This window comes from Nematolebias whitei, chromosome 2 (assembly GCF_014905685.2).
Source record: "Nematolebias whitei isolate Nwh7 chromosome 2, NemWhi1, whole genome shotgun sequence".
Taxonomy (NCBI): Eukaryota; Metazoa; Chordata; class Actinopteri; order Cyprinodontiformes; family Rivulidae; genus Nematolebias; species Nematolebias whitei.
Genome location: NC_056499.1, coordinates 54,757,124 through 54,776,939, shown reverse-complemented (window position 1 = coordinate 54,776,939; position 19,816 = coordinate 54,757,124). Strand labels below are relative to the sequence as shown.

General features: G+C 43.2%; 1 protein-coding gene across 1 annotated transcript in view; it reads right to left on the bottom strand.

Annotated features, from left to right (window-relative positions):
- zdhhc1 (zinc finger DHHC-type containing 1) overlaps nt 1-19,816 on the bottom strand; it is a 61,826-nt gene that overhangs the window by 24,753 nt on the left and 17,257 nt on the right. Inside the window, exons 3-7 of the mRNA XM_037694892.1 lie at nt 16,240-16,364; nt 16,004-16,159; nt 11,984-12,099; nt 11,814-11,902; nt 4,318-4,432 (exon numbers count right to left, since the gene is read on the bottom strand). Coding sequence (XP_037550820.1) covers nt 4,318-4,432; nt 11,814-11,902; nt 11,984-12,099; nt 16,004-16,159; nt 16,240-16,364 — 601 coding nt within the window. The remainder of the gene's footprint in view (nt 1-4,317; nt 4,433-11,813; nt 11,903-11,983; nt 12,100-16,003; nt 16,160-16,239; nt 16,365-19,816) is intronic.

Here is a 19,816-nt window from a genome sequence, read left to right as displayed (position 1 = left end):
ATTCATACACAGGCATAGTAATTTCAATTCAACCTTTATTTATACAGGTTTAGACTTGAGTCAGAGTTTCTTTATTGTCATTCGCACCTCATGTGGTACATGTGGTGGAGCAAAATTATGTACACAGGGTCCCAGTTACATCCAACAATAAAATGTATAAGAAAAACAGTAATAACATCTAAGATATGAACTAAGAAAAACATCAACTAAATATACACTAAGCACTCATAACATAAAACATTGAACATCAGCACAAACATGAACATGAGTCTGTGAGCAGATGTGCACGCATGAACACATCAACATTGAAACAGATCAGCAGCAACATGAAACAGATCAGCAGCAACATGATATGGTTTTTCACAGTGATTATTCTAGTTAGAGATTCATGAGTCTAACAGCCTCAGGGTAGAAGCTGTTCCTCAGTCTAGTGGTTCTACACTTAATGCTCCTTAACCTCCTTCCTGAGGGGAGTGGGGCAAAAAGTGTGTGTGCTGGGTGGGTGGGGTCCTTCATGATGCAGGTGGCCCTCTTCCTGCATCTGGAGGTGTAGATGTCTGTGATGGTGGGGAGACTGATTCCAACAGATTTCTGTGCAGCCTTCACCACTCTCTGCAAAGCTTTTCTTTCTGCAGCTGTGCAGCCTCCATGCCACACGTTGATGCTCGAGCACAGGATGCTCTCCACTGCACACCTGTAGAAGGAGGTGAGGACTGAGCTTCCCAGACCAGCTCGCCTCAGCCGTCTGAGGAAGTAGAGTCTCTGATGAGCTTTCTTGATCAGGCTGGTGGTGTTGTTGCTCCAGCTGAGGTTGTCATTCATGTGTACACCCAAGTACTTGTAGCTGGAGACCACTTCCACCGCAGATCCTCTTATGTTCAGGGGGGTGTAGGTGTTTTTGTTCCTTCTGAAGTCCACAATCATCTCCTTTGTCTTCTTCACATTGATGTGAAGGTTATTCTCTCTGCACCAGCTCTCCAGGTGTTCCACCTCTTGCCTGTAGCTGGACTCATCATTGTTTGTGATGCATCCCACCACCGCTGTATCATCTGCAAACTTTACAATGTGACAGCCTGGATGGGTAGCTGCACAATCATATGTGAGCAGAGTAAACAGAAGGGGGCTCAACACACATCCCTGAGGAGAGCCAGTGCTGAGCGTTATGGTGGAGGAGGAGAGGTTGTGGATCCTCACTAACTGTGGTCTGTTTGTTAAAAAGTCTAGTACCCAGTTGCAGATGGAGGGGCTTAGTCCTAGTGTGGATAGTTTGTCCATCAGGGTTTGGGGGATCATGGTGTTGAAGGCGGATGTGAAGTCCACAAAGAGCATACGGACGTAAGAGTTTTTCTGCTCCAGGTGGTTGAGCACAGTGTGGACCACAGAGGAGATGGCATCCTCTGTTGATCGGTTCTCACGGTATGCGTACCGATGAGGGTCCTCGTTGATGTTGATGGTTGTTTTGATGTGAGTCATGACCAGTTTTTCGAAGCATTTAGCGACTATCGGGGTGAGGGCCACTGGCCGATAGTCATTCAGACCAGTCACTGTAGAGCTTTTTGGGACTGGGATGATGGTGGCAGTCTTCAGGCAGGTGGGAACTGTCTCCAGGGTAAGTGTGGTGTTAAAGATGTCTGCCAGCACCTCACAGAGCTGATCAGCACATTCCTTCAACACTTTTTCGGGGATGTTGTCTGGGCCAGTTGCTTTGTGCGGATTAATCCTCCTGAAGGTACTCCTTACTTCTGCTGAGGTCACGCTGAGATGCTCTTCATCCGGTGGCGAGGTGAGTCTGGTGCTGGGTGGTCTGTTCGGGTCTTCAAAGCGTGCATAGAACTTGTGAGTGCTCTTAAGACGGGAGCAGCGTTTCCTCTTCTGCCCCTTGGAACGCCTCTGTTGCAGCTTCCAGATCTGCATTCTTCCAAGTGTAGTTTTGAGTTTGTTGCTGATTTCTGCTATATTTCGTGGCAAATCCGCTCCTATTCTCATCAATTCGGTTCGGCTATAGGTCACACGCATAAATCGTGCAAAGTCAGGCACAGAGTCAATATCAAAACTTCTAAAAACTGGGATAGTACCGGGAGCCTGTGAAGCTGCAACTGCTCTGAGCGCGGCCATCTTGCAGCAAGAAATGTCTTCAACTACAGAAAAGAAGTCCAGTTGCTTAGTTTTTCTAAAACTTTTTGGACGCCTATTCACAACCCAGTGAACAAACTAACCTAAACATGATATTTTTCTAGGCTGCAAACAAATGGGCAACTGTGGATGAGTGGTTAGAGCAGTCGTCCTCCAATAGGAGAGTTGGGGGTCCGATTCCACCAGCAGTCTCATGTTGAAGTAGTGCTGGGCGGTATACCGGTTCGTACCGACAACCATTTTTAATTTTTGTTATGTGAATTTTCCAAATACCAGTATACTGGTTTAAATTGCACACTTTTGGAACGTTTCGTCACACTCGCCAGTAAATTGTTTCATGGGGGACACTTTTCTGTGCATGAGCGTGCATGCAGGAAGTAGCAGCAAGCTAGTGTCATTGTCTGAGCAGCCTTCTCAATAACTGGCAGCGGGTGGTGATTTCGCTGCTTATATTGGATGACAGAAAACTAAAACCTCCCGTTTTCACAAGCGTTGAATTTAGAATACACCTCTTCAGTGACACGTATGGATAGATTTTATGCACAAAGTAAATTTGCCTGATGATCCTTGCTCAACCCTCCTCATTCACAACTGGACCTGCCTCCCCTCACTGTTAGGTGACGTGAACCCAGAATGAGCGACTAATGACTACAACCAGGAAAGGAAGAAAAGACAGTGGAGGGGAACAGTGTCACAGAGAGAGGTATGGTAAAAAAAAAAAGTCAAATAGTTTCTGTTTTGCAGAAAGAGAGTACTTTCAGCTGACCACAGTTAACTGATCAATAAGCAGCGTTTGTATATGCTAACAACAGCTGAGCTGTGATGAAAAGAAAAATACCATCAAATACCATGATACCGGTATAGATGTTGAAAATACCATGATAGTTTTCTTTACATCAATGTGTAGTGCGACTTAGTTCGCTTGGCGACCCCTAATGCAGGGAGCAGCCGAAAGAAGTAGAAGATCAGTATGAAGAAGACGAAGGAGATGGTCATGGGCTTCAGAAGGAACACCCCACCCCCCAGGAGGATCTGTGGTGGAAGTGGTCTCCAGCTACAAGCACTTGGGTGTGCGCCTGAATGACAACGTCAGCTGGGGCAACATCACTACTAGTCTGATCAAGAAAGCCCATCAGTGACTCTATTTCCTCAGACGGCTGAGGCAAGCTGGTCTGGGAAGCTCAGTTCTCACCTCCTTCTACAAGTGTGCAGTGGAGAGTATCCTGTGCTCCAGCATCAAGGAGTGGCATGGAGGCTGCACAGCTGCAGAAAGGAAAGCTCTGCAGAGAGTGGTGAAGGCTGCACAAAAGTCTGTTGGAGTCAGCCTCCCCACCACCACTGACATCTACACCTCCAGATGCAGGAAGAGGGCCACCTGCATCATGAAGGACTCCACTCACCCAGCACACACACTTTTTGCCCTGCTCCCCTCAGGAACGAGGTTAAGGAGCATTAAGTGTAGAACCACTAGACTGAGGAACAGCTTCAACCCTGAGGCGGTTAGATTCATGAATATATAACCAGGATAATCACTGTGAAAAATCACATCATGTTGCTGTGTTCATTCATCCTCATCTGTTCACACAGACTCATGTTGTACTGCTGTTCGGCGTATTATGTTTATTGTTTTTATGCTATTATTGCTTAGTGTATTTTTAGTTGATGTTTTTCTTAGTTCATATCTTAGATCTTATTACTGTTTTTCTTTTATATTTTATTGTTGGATGTAACTGGGACACTGAGTAGATAATTTCGTTCCACTACATGTACATGTACCACATGTGGTGCGAATGACAAGAATATCTGAATCTGAATATAAAGTTTGGGTCATACCGCCTAGCACTATGTCGAAGCATTCCTGGGGAAGACACTGAACCCCTCATTGCCTCTGATGTGTGTCCTATCAGTGTATGAATATGATCTAAAGCTCTGATTAGTCTCTACAGATTCAGATTATCTTTTTAGAGATCTAGTAGAGTGCTGTATAAATGGGTAAATGAGGGCACAGGTTGTATTGTAAAGAGCTTTGGCTAGATAGAAAGGAGCTATATACATGTACAGTCAGTTTACCATTTAAAAACTGCAGACAAAAACAGTGTATGAACATAAATTAGTATCAAAAGTATTCAATGTGTTTGATTTTCTATATTTTTTATTTTGTTGTGTTAGTGTACATGTATTTACCTGTGTTTGTTGGTGTATGTGCGTTACTGTTTTCAGCTCTGTAGAAACGGTGGGCAGAGCCTCTTCCTCCATGACAGGGCTGGACACACTCCTTACTTTGCCATTAGGCAGGAAGCTGAAACACACACACACACACACACACACACACACACACACACACACACACACACACACACACACACACACACACACACACACACACACACACCATACCAACTGATTGGTGATAGAAAACGGACTTCCAACCTGCATTTCATGCAAAGACCAAATCTGAGACCCAGTATACTTTATTTTATAAGACAAACTTGTACGTTCAGTTATTGAAAGCTACCTACAGGGCAGCTGTGGCTGAGTGGTTAGAGCAGTTGTCCTCCAATTCAAGGCTTGGGGGTTTGATTCCACCAGCAGTCACATGCCTAAGTGTCCCTGGGCAGAACACTGAACCCCTCATTGCCTCCGATGTATGTCCCATCGGTATATGAATGTGATTAAGCTCTGATTATTCTTTGCATAGATCTAGTAGAGTGCTGTATGAATGGGTAAATGAGGGCACAGGTTGTAGTGTAAAGAGATTTGAGTAGCTTGATCAGATAGAAAGGCACTATATAAGTACAGACCATTTACAGCAGAAATAACACCTCAGAGTGTCTTCAGTTTGCTTGCTTCCCAAGGTCGGTCCTGGTTATTACTTGGATGGGAGAATGCCTGGGAATACCAGGTGCTGTAAGATTTTGGGGTCAAAATGATGTAGAGGTAGGTCAGCTGACTTTGGACCAGAAAGTCGCAGGTTCAACTTCCCACCATGCCCACATGTCGTGATGTCCTTGAGCAAGACACCTAATCCTAGTAACTGCTCCCCGGGCGCTTGCATAGCTGCCAGCTGCTGCACTTGAGTGTATCTCACGTGACGGGTTAAATACAGAGAACTAATTTTTTCATTGTATGGAAACAAACTGTACAATGATGATAACACATAGCACTTTCTTTCTTTCTTTCTTACTCGCTACTTCGCGATTCATTTTTCGCAGACTCACTATCGCGGTTTTTCAAAGTAAGCTTGAACAAGACACACAACTGGCTGATTGATGGATGAGCCGCACGATCTGCATGAATTTTTTTTTTTTAATAAATTTTAAATTATTTAGCACCTCCTACACCTTTGTGCAGACTAGGGAGCACAAGCCAGTGTATCTTTTGTGCTGGTCCCAAGCCCGGGTAAATGGTGAGGGTTGTGTCAGAAATGGCATCCGATGTAAAACACTTTTGCCAAAACCATAATGCGAGTTCATCAAAGCGAAACCATATCGGATCGGTCGAGGCCTGGTGGAAATTGTGCTACTGTTAGTCGAAGACCACGAGGAGGGAAACGGGTCAGGAGACAGAGGGAGATGATGAAAGTGAAGAATGTAGGAGTGAGGGTTGCAACTCTAAATGTGGAGACAATGACAGGCAAAGGTAGAAAGATGGCTGACATGATGCAAAGAAGGAAGGTAGATGTTTTATGTGTCCAAGAGACCAAGTGGAAGGGCAGCAAGGCTCGCAGTATTGGAGCAGGGTTCAAACTGTTTTACCATGGTGTAGATAGAAAGAGAAATGGAGTATGGGGTGGTCCTGTAGTGTGCTAAAAGGCTCATTTAGCTTGGTTAGCTTCAGAGCTCCACTACAGTCATATTTTAATAACGGGTTCTCTCTTTTTCGAGCTACTAGACAGATATGTGACAGATGTACTGTGCGTAGATGGTTTAATCAGTGACATGAGACGTTAATTTTCTTTGACCCATCAAAATAAATGTGGTCATTTATTAACAGAATCAAAATTTAACATCAAAACAATGTACACTTGATTAGACTGATCGGCTCTGATTAATAAAACTTGGCACGTCTTACTTAATAAAAACAACAGACATTTCTGAAGGCATCTGGATTAATTACTGGCAAGATAGAAGTTTAAAGATGGGAAATGAAAGAGTTTAAATGGAGAGAAAATGTGGAGGAAGAAAGTGTGTTGACGAGGAATGGCACCCTTCATCCAACCCCAGCTCAGCCCCGGTACACTAGGTAGTGAAGCGACACGTTACCTTTGCAGAAGATAGGTCAGTTCCGGTACGGAGTTCCATTTCAACGCTACCTTTCAGCGTCTCCTCAGGATGGCTGAGAATCGTCCGAAGTAGTGACGGTACTCCGTTCAACAACACGCTCATCTCTCGGGTGGATACACAGCGAGCTGTGAGTCCATCAGAGGTTCCACTCAGATGTGGAAGACTCCATAATCCCAACTAGACTCAGAAGACTGAGTCTGAGAAAAACTCAGAAGAACTCCTAGGAACTCCAGCCGAACTCCATCAGAACCAGAAGGGACTCCGTGGAACTCACGGAACTAATGGAACTTTTAAAGAGTTCTGCTTCCGGTCACTTTTAGGAAGTCCTGATTGGTTGAAGGAACCAACAGGGGTGTGGTTTTAGTGACGTCAGAGGGTCATTACAAGTCAGAAAACAGCCGGAATGTTTTGTGAACGGTTAGTTACAGATGAGAAAATATTTTGGAGAAATGACAGACTTACAGGTGCCAGTTTTCTTATTTACTGTCTGAGAGGTTTAAAAACACGACAGTTCGTTCCAATAACTTGTTTTCGACTGTCTCCGACTTTTGACCGACATCACTCTTCTCATTTCAGACAGAAGATCAAAAATGCATAATTACTTTGTAACAAAGACATTTAACTTGATTTTTACTTTGAATGAGGATTAAAAAATCATTAATACTGTTTCACAGTTGATTTAAAATGAGTGGTTCATTTCAACATTTAAAAATGGTATGAACTAAACCCACTTTTGATTATCAAGATATTGTAAAATAGTAATGATAATATAAAAAAGAGAGTGTTCTTTCAATTGATTAGTTCAGGATACAATTAGAAAGTCTCTGGATGAGCTCATTTGTATTTCTGGATTAAAATCAATGAAATAACAGTTCCTGTCCCATGAAGGTCTTCAGAGGCAGGTTTTGATCAGAGGCCTAGTTCACTACAGTCCCGAAGGAGGAATTGGCAAAGAATGTTGTAGCGGTGAAGAGAGTGTCAGATAGGATGATGTGCCTCAAGGTAGAAGTAGAAGATCTAATGCTAAACATCGTCAGTGGTTATGCTCCATTGGTTGGATGTGATGGGGAGGAGAAAGAAATATTTAGGAAAGATATGGATGAGGGATAGAGTATTCCCAGGGAGGAAAGAGTGGTGATCGGAGCAGACCTGAATGGACATGGCGGTGAAGGAAACGGAGGGGATGAGGAAGTTATGGGTAGGTTTGGTGTTAAGGAAAGAAACCATGACGGACAGATGGTAGTAGATTTTGCAAAGAGAATGGACATGGCCGTAGTCAATACTGTACCTATTTCCAAAAGAGGGAGGAACATAGAGTGACCTATAAGAATGGAGGACATGTAAGCAGGTCGACTACATTCTGTGTAGAAGAGGAAATCTGAGGGAGATTGGGGACTGTAAGGTTTTGGCAGGGGAGAGCGTGGCCAGACAGCATCGGATGGTTGTGTGTAGAATGACTGTCATTGTGAAGAAAAGAAAAGAGTAAAATCAGAGAAGAAGACCAAATGATGGAAGATGAAGAAGGAAGAATGTGAGAAATTCAGAGAGGAGCTGTTAAAGGCTCTGGGTGGTAAGAAAGAGCTTCCAAATGACTGGGCTACTACAGCAACAGTAATTAGAGAGACAGGAAGGAAGGTACTTGGTGTGTCCTCTGGACAGAAAATGGATGATAAGGAAACCTGGTGGTGGAATAGTGAAGTTCATGACGCCATTCAAAGAAAGAGATTAGCCAAGAAGAAATATGACAGTGAGAGGACTGAAGAGAGGAGACAGGAATATAAGGAGATGGGACGTAGAGCAAAGAGGGAAGTAGCTAAGGCAAAGTAGAAGGTGTATGATGAGGTGTATGGGAGGCTGGATACTAAAGAGGGTGAGAAGAACTTGTACAGATTGTGGAGAGATGAGGTGGAACACCAGACCTGCAATGCTCCAGTCTGTAAATGTTCTGAAGTCTGGTAAGATGCACGACATCATGCTTCACCGAAATGAGCTCGTTACCTCAACCACATAGATTGAACTTCTTGAGGACGTCGTCCAATGTATAATAACGCCTTTAAACATTTTTATTTGTCCTCTTGCTTGGTACATTATTTTTCTTTATTTGTTTTTGTTTGTTTAAACAATTTAAAACATGACAGTAATGTCACTGTTTAAAGGAAACAATTGCTCAATAAATTAGTAAAATGCAACTTGTTATGTTTGGGTTCTTTCATCTAAGGTAGATATGGTGTGACCCCTGTACTGGTTTTGATTTTTTGTTTTTACTGTAACTGACCTTCAAAAGAGCTAGAAACAGGGACTAAGCAGTTGATCCTCCATAGAAAAATTATATGGACTACAGGCCATGTATTATTTGTTTTATGACATTTAGTGAAGGTTTTTGTTTGGATTAAGGAAATAAATGTCTCTATTTCACCACAGATGAACTGTTCCTGTTGCCATATCTTTTGAAATAAAACTAGAGAACACAAAGTAATTTAAACAGGAATGGGTAGAAGATCAAATCAAATTCAATGTATTTCCTAAAAATTAAATGAAAAACAGGAGCAGGACAGGAGTGGGAGTGATTCTAAACAGGAGCAAAACAGGAGAAGGAGTCATGTTACCAGGATTGGGACAGGACAGGATTTTTTCTGTGAGACCAGGACAGGACAGGAGTGAAAATCCACTCCTGTGTCATCCTCTACTGTAAGGTGGGGAGCCATAATCTAGTCTCCCTTCTTCTGTGTGGTGCCCGTAGGTTGCACCTGCCGACGGCTCCACGAGAACCAGGTTGGGATCTGCCCTTGGTTCTCGAAGCTCTGTGCCACCCTCCGTTCGAGCCTCTGACACAGGCGGACCTCAAGTGGCTTTCATATAAGACGGCTTTTTTGTTGGCTAATGCCTCAGCAAAGAGGGTCAGCGAGCTACATGCTCTCACAGTCAGCTCCTCAGGTGGGGTCCTGAGGGCTCTTGTGTTACCTTGTGGCCAAACACTGCATTTGTACTAAGGTGTTATCTCACTCTCACTGTAACCAACCGTTGAAGATGGCACGTTTTCAGCTTACGCCTGGCGAAGGGTCTGGATTATTGTGCTCAGTGAGGGCACTGGAGGCATATGTTGCAGCTACTGCTGTTATACGACGTTCAGACCAGCTGTTTGTGTGTTACGGAGGCCCTAGGTTGGGCAATCCTCTTTCCAAACAGCGCATCTCCCACTGGATCGTGGATGTCATCTGCCACGCCTATGCTGCAGGGTACGGCCCTCTGCCAGTCGGTGTGAAGGCACACTCTACCAAGAGCGTCTCCACTTCCTGGGCCGCTGGAAGCAATATGTGCTGCTCCATCATGGGTTTCCCCAAGCACGTTCACCAGATTTTACAGCGTTAATGTGGCCACCCCTCATCCCCTGGGCCAGGTTCTTCTGCAAGGGTCCTCTGGGCCTCCTCAGTGAGGTGTGTGCTCAGGATTCCTTGTGACATCATTGGTATTAGTCATTCAGTGCTTTCAGCACCGCCCTCTGGCGGTCAGGAGGGATGAAAAAGAATGAAAGTTACATATGTAACTACGGTTCTATGAATCCCGGATGACCGCCAGAGCTTCTCTGTCACTCAGAATCCTTGCATTCCGTGAGAAGCTTCTGTAGGAGCAGAGCTGTGGATGACATCAGGCTATATAGCTGCTGATTGGTCATCCATGTCACACCTGTGACTCCATTGCTATTATTACTCGAACAGCGCATGCGCGAAGGGAACATTCAGTGCTTTCAGCACCGCCCTCTGGCGGTCATCCGGGATTCATAGAACCATAGTTACAAACGTAACTTTCGTTTATTTCTGTTAAGCCAGAAAAATGCAAAACCTTTTTCTTTTATCTCAACTTTGACTTTTAACAAATAAAGTGTTTCTAAAAGAGGCAAAACAAAATTGTTTTCTTTTGTCATTTGCTTCTAAAGCAATTTTTTATTGTCTTTTATATTTCCATAGCTTTCAAGTTGCAGGAAGAAACAGGCAGAATAATGAAAATGATTTCTAACCTACAAAGCTCTCAACAACCTAGCTCCATCTTATATTACAGATCTTATTGTTCCATATTTTTCAAACAAAGCACTTCACTCACAGTCTGCAGGTTTACTTGTGGTTCCTAGAATTTTCAAAAGCAGAATGGGAGGAAGATCTTTCAGTTATCAGGCTCTTCTCTTGTGGAACCAACTTCCAGTTTCTGTCCATGAGGCTGACACATTGTCCAGTTTTAAGACTGGGCTTAAGACTTTCCTTTTTGATAAATCCTATGATTAGGGCTGGCTTGGGTTTCCTGAGCTGTCCCTTAGGTATGCTGCTATAAGCCAAGACTGGTGGAGGACAAACTGACCACATTTCTTCACTCGGCTGCTGTCTTTACTTGGTCTACTCTACCTGTATGTATTTGTAATTAATTCTATCCTTGACGTTTTTTTTTTCTTTCTTCCAATAGGAGGTACACCTGCACCTATAAGTGGACCTGCCATTCTATGTTTGTTGGTTTCTCCTTCCTGTCCTCTCAAACTTCAGCTGGTCAAAGCAGATGGCTGCTCGTCCTTAGCCTGGTTCTGGAGGTTTCTTCCTTTTAAAAGGGAGTTTTTTCTTTCCACTGTCTCCTTCGTGCTTGCTCAGGATGGGAGACTGCAACAAAGTGAAGATTCAACTTGTCTGCTGGCTTCCTTAGATAGAGAACATTATTAATTGGCTTTTTTTAATGTATGTGAATGTTCCTGTTCAGTGCCCTGAGATGACTTCTGCTGTGATTTGGTGCTACATAAATAAACTGAATTGAAATTATCAGAAGCAGCTGAGGGTGAATGAAGTGGTGAATGAGGAGCACCATCAAACCGTGGATCAGCTCAGTATTCTCCCTATATCTTCTTCTAAGTCTCATGAAAGCATGAAAATAAAGCATGTTACTTTCAAAATCATCTCAAGAGTGACTGTGCAAGAATAAATCCTGATTTGTCTGCTCACTTCTCCTGCTTCAACCCCTTGTTTCCATTATTCTAACAGAAGAGGTTCAGGGTGAACTGGAACAGTGACGGAAGTTACTTATAAAGACCTTCTGTTAGATCTCCTCCCTTAGTGCGTGCGCGCACACGCGCGCACACACACACACACATACACACACACACTTTGTTTGCTTCCTGAAAGTCACAGCCAAAAGGATTTCATTTTGCACACTTTGTTTTCTGTAAAGAAAACTATCTCCATGGCAACAAGGTCCAGCCTCATTGTGGTATGAAAGAGCCTTTGTTGGCTGTTTACTGAGACTTGTCAGAACCGGGTCAGTCAGAACCCCTCGGCCAACCACAGCCAGTCTAGGGCAGACCTACAGATGTGGATCTATACCTGATTCAATTTCAGGAAGAAACTCAACAGAAAGAGGACTTACTCTGTGTCGCCATGCACAGCCACAGCGGTCGGCTCTTCCAAATCCAGCTGAGGGTTGGTGTAACCCAGAGTCCCTGAGTAGTTCACATCCTGTAGAGGGACAGCAGAGGACAGATGCTCAAAGCCAAGAGTCCTACCCCTTCCCCCTGCAGCAAAGTGACAGTCATTGACCTGAACAAATGGGGGCAGTCCAGTTTCCTTCACCGAAGCTGGTTTCTTTGAGTCTCTGCCGTCTAGACGGTGGCGCTGTCGTACAATGTACTCAAATGTGCTGAGTCTGTTCCACACTGTGACACACACACACACAGACATATCTGTACTTAGTTTTGTGAGGACAGTGTTAGAAAGCAGCTGGGAAATATTCACACACCAGGAAGAGTTATTAAATTAACAATTCAAGGTCAAATACTAGTAAATATCACTGCCTCCTTACCTGCTGAAGTTTGAAACAAAAATGTTTGTAATCTGTTAGCCCTTGAAACTCTTTGAGAATGACTTTCAGCTACAAACCAGATTCCAAAAAAGTTGGGACACTAAACAAATTGTGAATAAAAACTGATGCAATGATGTGGAGATGGCAAATGTCAATATTTTATTCGTAATATAACATAGATGACAGATCAAAAGTTTAATCTGAGTAAATGTAACATTTTAAAGGAAAAATATGTTGATTCAAAATTTCACAGTGTCAACAAATCCCAAAAAAGTTGGGACAAGTAGCAATAAGTGGCTGGAAAAAAGGAAATTGAGCATATAACGAACAGCTGGAAGACCAATTAACACTATTTAGGCCAATTGACAACATGATTGGGTATAAAAAGAGCTTCTCAGAGTGTCAGTGTCTCTCAGAAGCCAAGATGGGAAGAGGATCACCAATTCCACCACTGTTGCACAGAAAGATAGTGCAGCAATATGAGAATGGTGTCTTGTGTAGGATTTCTCCTTCTGCCTGGCTCCTGAGTTAGTGGGGATGCTGTCTGCTCTGTGGTACAGAGTCCTGATGACTCCTAACTTGTGCTCCAAAGGGTGATGGGAGTCAAACTGCAAATACTGGTCTGTGTGGGTGGGTTTGCAGTACACCTCGGTTTGCAAAAGTCCTCTATCAGAGACTGAGACCTCACAGTCCAAGAAAGCCAACCTGCCATTTTATACATCTTCTCGTGTGAACTTGATGTATTTATCCACAGAGTTGATGTGGTCAGTAAAGTGTTGGACTTCCTTTGGACTTTTACTGACCACATCAACTTTTACTGACCACACCACATCAACAGGCTCTAGGTGGATATCCTAACTGGGCCTTCCTGAAAGCAGAGAAGAAACCCAAACAGGACTCCAGTCAGCCATCAGGTGAAAAGGAGGAACCCAGACCCAGATCAGTGGTCATTCCATATGTTGAGGGAGTATCAGAGAAACTGAGACGTTTATTTTCTAAACATAACGTCCCAGTGGCTTTTAAACCCCAAAATACATTACGGCAAAGACTGGTTCATCCCAAAGATCCAGTCCCCCGGCACAAACAGAGTAATATTGTGTGTATGCTGTTCAGTGTCAGGAGGGCTGTGATCAGTCTTACATCGGGGAAACTAACCAGCCACTGGCCAAAAGGATGGCCCAGCACAGAAGATCAACATCATCAGGCCAGGACTCGACAGTCTACACTCATCTCCAGGCCAGCGGTCACTCTTTCAGGGATGAAGATGTTCACATCCTGGACAGAGAGGAACGATGGTTTGAGAGAGGAGTCAAAGAGGCCATCTTTGTGAAAAGAAATCGTCCATCATTAAACAGGGGTGGAGGCCTCCGGGTTCAACTGTCCCCCTCTTACAATGCTGTGATTGCTAGTATCACTCAACCCCCTGTGAATAGTAAAAAGCCATCAGTGTGCTAATGATCCATTGTTAGGCTGATGATCCTTCTTGACCATGTGAGCAGCTGGTTTTGGTTGTCAGCAGCAAACTGGTTGATCCACTCTGAGAAGGTGCTATTTAAGAGACTGAGCTGAATACAGCACCTCAGACTGAGGAAGTCTCTTGGATGAGAGACGAAACGTTTCTACATTTTTTTGCTTTGTTTTTTTGTTTTTTTGTTTTCTTGTTTTTTGAATGTCCAGAGGACCAGATTGAACTTTTTTGGATAAAGAGGAAGGTGTGACAAAGAAGGCCCAAGACTATTGAACAGTTAGAGGCCTGTATTAGACATGCATGGGAGAGCATTCCTATTTCTAAACTTGAGACACTGGTCTCCTCTGTCCCCAGACGTCTGTTGAGTGTTGTAAGAAGAAGGGGGGATGCCACACAGTGGTAAAAATGGACTTGTCCCAACTTTTTTGGGATTTGTTGACGCCATGAAATTTGGAAACAACATATTTTTCCCCTAAAATTATAAATTCTGTAACTTTAAACTTTTGATCTGTGATTTGTGTTCTATTCTGAATAAAATATTAGATGTTGGCACCTCCACATCATTGCATTCAGTTTTTATTCACAATTTGTTTAGTGTCACAACTTTTTTGGAATCCGGTTTGTACTATCGCATCATAGTTTAGCTCAAAATCAGTCAAACTAACTAAGTTTTTGCCATTTTTCAGTTTCCATCATCATTGTGTGTCTGTAGCCATCTTGAACTGGATGAACTCCAAAAATTAATCACTTGTACATGTACATTCACTTAGGGATGCACCGGTACTGATAGCAGTACCAGGTATCTGTCCAAGACTGTGTATATGTAGTGTACACATAAATATGTTTTAATACTACAGTACCCAATACATTTCACACGTTTACCTGCCAGATGAAGCAGTCAGGTGGTAAATGAGGCTTATTGCCTCATATTTGTTTGTAAATGCAAAACTGCAAAATTTGGCATCACGTGATGCCAAATAAACACAGGGCGATGTTTTCCAAACTCATTTGAGACAATCCTTTTAACTTCTCAGGACAGCCTTTACAGCTTTAGATACAGGAGGGATGTGGTTCCTGTTTCATCATCCATCCATCCATCAGCTTCTGCTTATTCCAAACGCAGGTCTCGGGGGCAGCAGTGTGAGCAGGGAGGTCCAGACATCTCTTTCCACAGCTCTTCTGGGAGGACTCCAAGGAGTTCCCAGGCCAACTGAGAGACATAGTCTCTCCAGCGTGTCCTGGATCTTCCCCGGGGTCTCTATCCCAGTCAGACATGCCCGAAGCACCTCCCTAGGGAGGCGCCCAGGGAGTATCCTTACCAGATGCCTGAACCACCTCAACTGGCTCCTCTTGATGTGGAGGAGCAGCAGTTCTACTCCTAGTCTCTCCCTGATAACTGAACTTCTCACCCTATCTCTAAGGGAGAGTCCAGCGGAGGAAACTCATTTCAACCACCTGTATCCATGATCTCATTCTTTCTGTCACTACACAGAGTTCATGCGAGGGTAGGAACATAGACTGACAGATAAATAGAGAACTCTGCCTTACAGTTCAGCTCCCTCTTCACCACAACTGACCAGCACAGAGTCCACAATACTGCAGATGCTGACCAATCTGTCTGTCAATCTCACGCTCCATCCTTCCCTCACTCGTGAACAAAACCCTGAAATACTTGAACTCCTCCACTCAGAAGACTTATATGGACAGGAAAAAACAAGGAACTCAGTGTCCTTTGCCCGGACGTGGGTTACCGGGGCACACCCTGGAGCCAGGCCTGGGGGAGGGGCTCGTCGGTGAACGCCTGGTGACCGGGTCTCTACCCATTGGGCCTGGTCGGGCTGAGCCCCAATGACCAACATGGGTTTGCCTTCCTGTGGGCCCACCACCTGCAGGAGGGGCCATACAAGTCAGGTGCATGATGCCATAGGCAGTGGCATTGGGGTTCCGACCCTGGCTCTGTATTATCATGAAAACATTAAATCTGACAATAGTTTAATGACTATTAAATGGGAAGAAAAAAAAAGAATTAAATTTAAAAAAATGTGGTATTGATGCGTCCCTACAATCAATGATGACATTCTGAGAACTTCAATAAAATCTGTCCACCGGTTCATGATGATATTTGCTGACAGAGAAATAAACACACAAAGACATACACAGACAGTTACATGATTGCTCGTCTTTTATAGTGGTGGGCAACAAAAAGTTTGTGCTCTGCTTACTCTGATAGTGAAGGTGAGTTTTCAGAGAGAATCACCAAACAGGTGGACAGTCAGGTGAGTTGTCTTACTCAGGTAAATATGGAAGCAGAGCAGGTGGCAGAGTAGCACGGAAGACAGCAGACCCAGAGCGATGGTGACAGCAGCAAGACAAGGAATAACCGCTGCTGCTGACCTAAGAGGGGCCACAGGGAGGAAGACGAACCACACACCCGTCTCATTCCTCACTGTGGGTGGACACACACACCTGGCTGATTTATACTGGTCACCAGCTTCTTTCTCTTACAAGTCAAAGGTCATGTCTTACCCAGGAAATGTTTGTCCGTGCGAAGTTTGGATGGGTCCAGAAAAAATTCTATAAAGATGTACGAAGAGAAAACCAGAACCAGACAAACACCCAGCAGAGCTGAGACCACGCTGTGTAGGAAAAACCTGCAAAACGAACAATAATGATGAGTGCATCCTCTGAAACACACTGTACAACACAGTGTACTACACAGTGTACTACACACCGTACAACACACCGTACTACACACTGTACAACGCACTGTACTACACACTGTACAACACACTGTACTACACACTGTACAACACACTGAACAACACACTGTACTACACACTGTACTACACACTGTACAACACACTGTACTACACACTGTACAACGAACTGTACTACACACTGTACAACACACTGTACTACACACTGTACAACGCACTGTACAACGCACTGTACTACACACTGTACAACGCACTGTACAACGCACTGTACTACACACTGTACAACACACTGTACAACGAACTGTACAACACACTGTACAACACTCTGTACTACACACTGTACAACACACTGTACAACACACTGTACAACACACTGTACAACACACTGTACAACACGCTGTATTACACACTGTACAACAAACTGTACTACACACTGTACAACAAACTGTACAACACACTGTACAACACACTGTACAACACACTGTATTACACACTGTACAACAAACTGTACTACACACTGTACAACAAACTGTACAACACACTGTACAACACACTGTACTACACACTGTATTACACACTGCACTACACACTGTACAACACACTGTACTACACACTGTACAACAAACTGTACTACACACTGTACAACACAATGTACAACACACTGTACAACACACTGTATTACACACTGTACAACAAACTACTACACACTGTACAACAAACTGTACAACACACTGTACAACACACTGTACTACACACTGTACAACACACTGTACTACACACAGTACAACACACTGTACAACAAACTGTACTACACAATGTACAACACACTGTACTACACGCTGTACAATTTGTACTACACACTGTACAACACACTGTACTACACACTGTACAACACACTGTACTACACGCTGTACAATTTGTACTACACACTGTACAACACACTGTACAACACACTGTACAGGTCCTTCTAAAAAAATTAGCATATTGTGATAAAGGTCATTATTTTCCATAATGTAATGATAAAAATGAAACTTTCATATATTTCAGATTCATTGCACACCAACTGAAATATTTCAGGTCTTTAATTGTTTTAATACTGATGATTATGGCATACAGCTCATGAAAACCCAAAATGCCTGTCCCAAAAAATTAGCATATTTCATCCCACCAATGAAAGACAAGTGTTTTTAATACATAAAACACTAACCTTCAAATAATCATGTTCAGTAATGCACTCAATACTTGGTCGGGAATCCTTTTGTATGAATGACTGCTTCAATGTGGCGTGGCATGGAGGCAATCAGCCTGTGGCACTGCTGAGGTGTTATGGAGGCCCAGGATGCTTCGATAGCGGCCTTAAGCTCATCCAGAGTGTTGGGTCTTGCGTCTCTCAACTTTCTCTTCACAATATCCCACAGGTTCTCTATGGGGTTCAGGTCAGGAGAGTTGGCAGGCCAATTGAGCACAGTAATACCATGGTCAGTAAACCATTTACCAGTGGTTTTGGCACTGTGAGCAGGTGCCAGGTCATGCTGAAAAATGAAATCTTCATCTCCATAAAGCTTTTCAGCAGATGGAAGCATGAAGTGCTCCAAAATCTCCTGATAGCTAGCTGCATTGACCCTGCCCTTGATAAAACACAGTGGACCAACACCAGCAGATGACATGACACCCCAGTGACAGTGGAAACTTGACACTGGACCTCAAGCAATGTGAATTCTGTGTCTCCTCTCTTCCTCCAGACTCTGGGACCTTGATTTCCAAAGGAAATGCAAAATTTACTGTAATCAGAGAACATAACTTTGGACCACTCAGCAGCAGTCCTAGGCGAGATGCTTCTGACGCAGTCTCTTGTTCAAAAGTGGCTTGACCTGGGAAATGCGGCACCTGTAGCCCATTTCCTGCACACGCCTGTGCATTATGGCTGTTTTAAATGTCCGCTCTCTTTCAAACAAATCTTTTATTATAAATGATTTGATTTCAGATTTTAAATTGGATTGTCTGTTTTTAACAGAAATTTGGTTAGGTGCAGATGCACCAGTTGTTCTTACTGAGGCCTTTCCACCTGGTTTTAAATTTTCTTTTAATGCTCGAAGTGGCAGAAAAGGTGGTGGCACTGCCTCAATATCTAATAATTTACTGGCTGTTAAAGAGATTTCATTTGACCAGTACCCGTCTTTTGAGCATCATGCCTTTGTTTTTAGCAGCTTGCCAATACTTTGTATTACTGTTTACAGACCACCCGGACATGTTTCTGATTTTATGACTGAGTTTTCAGAGTTTTTATGTTTTATTCATGCTAAGTATAATAAGATTATTGTGACTGGTGATTTTAATCTACATGTTGATAATCCGTCAGATTCTTTGTCAAAACAGTTTTTAGAAACTCTGAACTGTATGGATTTTATTCAGCACGTCAAGCAGCCAACTCACAACAGGGGACACACCCTTGACCTTGTTATTACCTATGGCTTGGCCTCTGGTGTGTCCTCTGTTGTTGACCTGGCTGTGTCTGACCACTATTGTGTGTTTTTTAATGTCACTGATTTGATTCAGCGGAAAGCCACGGTCCGAACTGTGAGGAGGCGCCATCTTACCCCTGAGGTGATTGATAATTTCATTAGAGATTTTACCCAAAATTCCCCTCTTATTTTAACTGCTTCCTGTGATTCAATGGTCAGTCAATTTTTTAACAAACTGAAAACAAACCTGGATCATGTAGCTCTACTATTTTCAAAAAAAGTTTTTATTAAACGAGTATGCCCGTGGAAAACTGAAGACATAAAGAAACTCAAAAGAAATAGCAGGAAAGCAGAGAGGAAATGGAGGAAAAACAAATTGACAATTGACTACCAAATAATGCGCGAACAGCTTAATATCTACAATTCTGCTGTCAGAAATTCAAGAAATGCATATTTTGCTAAAATAATTAACAATCACAAAAATAATCCCAAAGTTTTGTTTTCCACCATTGATAATCTGATTAACCCTGACTTTACTGCTTCTTCAAATACTCCAACTAACTCTCTTTGTGAGCAGTTTGCAAATCACTTCAGAGGTAAGATTGAGTCAATTAGAGCTAACATTTTATCTGAGCAAAATATTGGTTTCAAATCTATTGAATGCTTGTTTTCACCTGAGCAAACACTGGACAAGTTTGATATGGTTGATGCAGAGCTGCTCGGCAGAGTTTTATCACAAGTCAAACCAACCACCTGCCTCTTAGACCCAATTCCCTCACCACTTTTTCATTCATTTTATAGATTCTTTGAGAATGAAATTTTAAGCATTGTAAACTGCTCTCTTCAGATCGGTGTCTTCCCCATTGCCTTTAAAATAGCTGTGGTGAAACCCCTTCTGAAGAAAAGTAATCTAGATCATAGTGT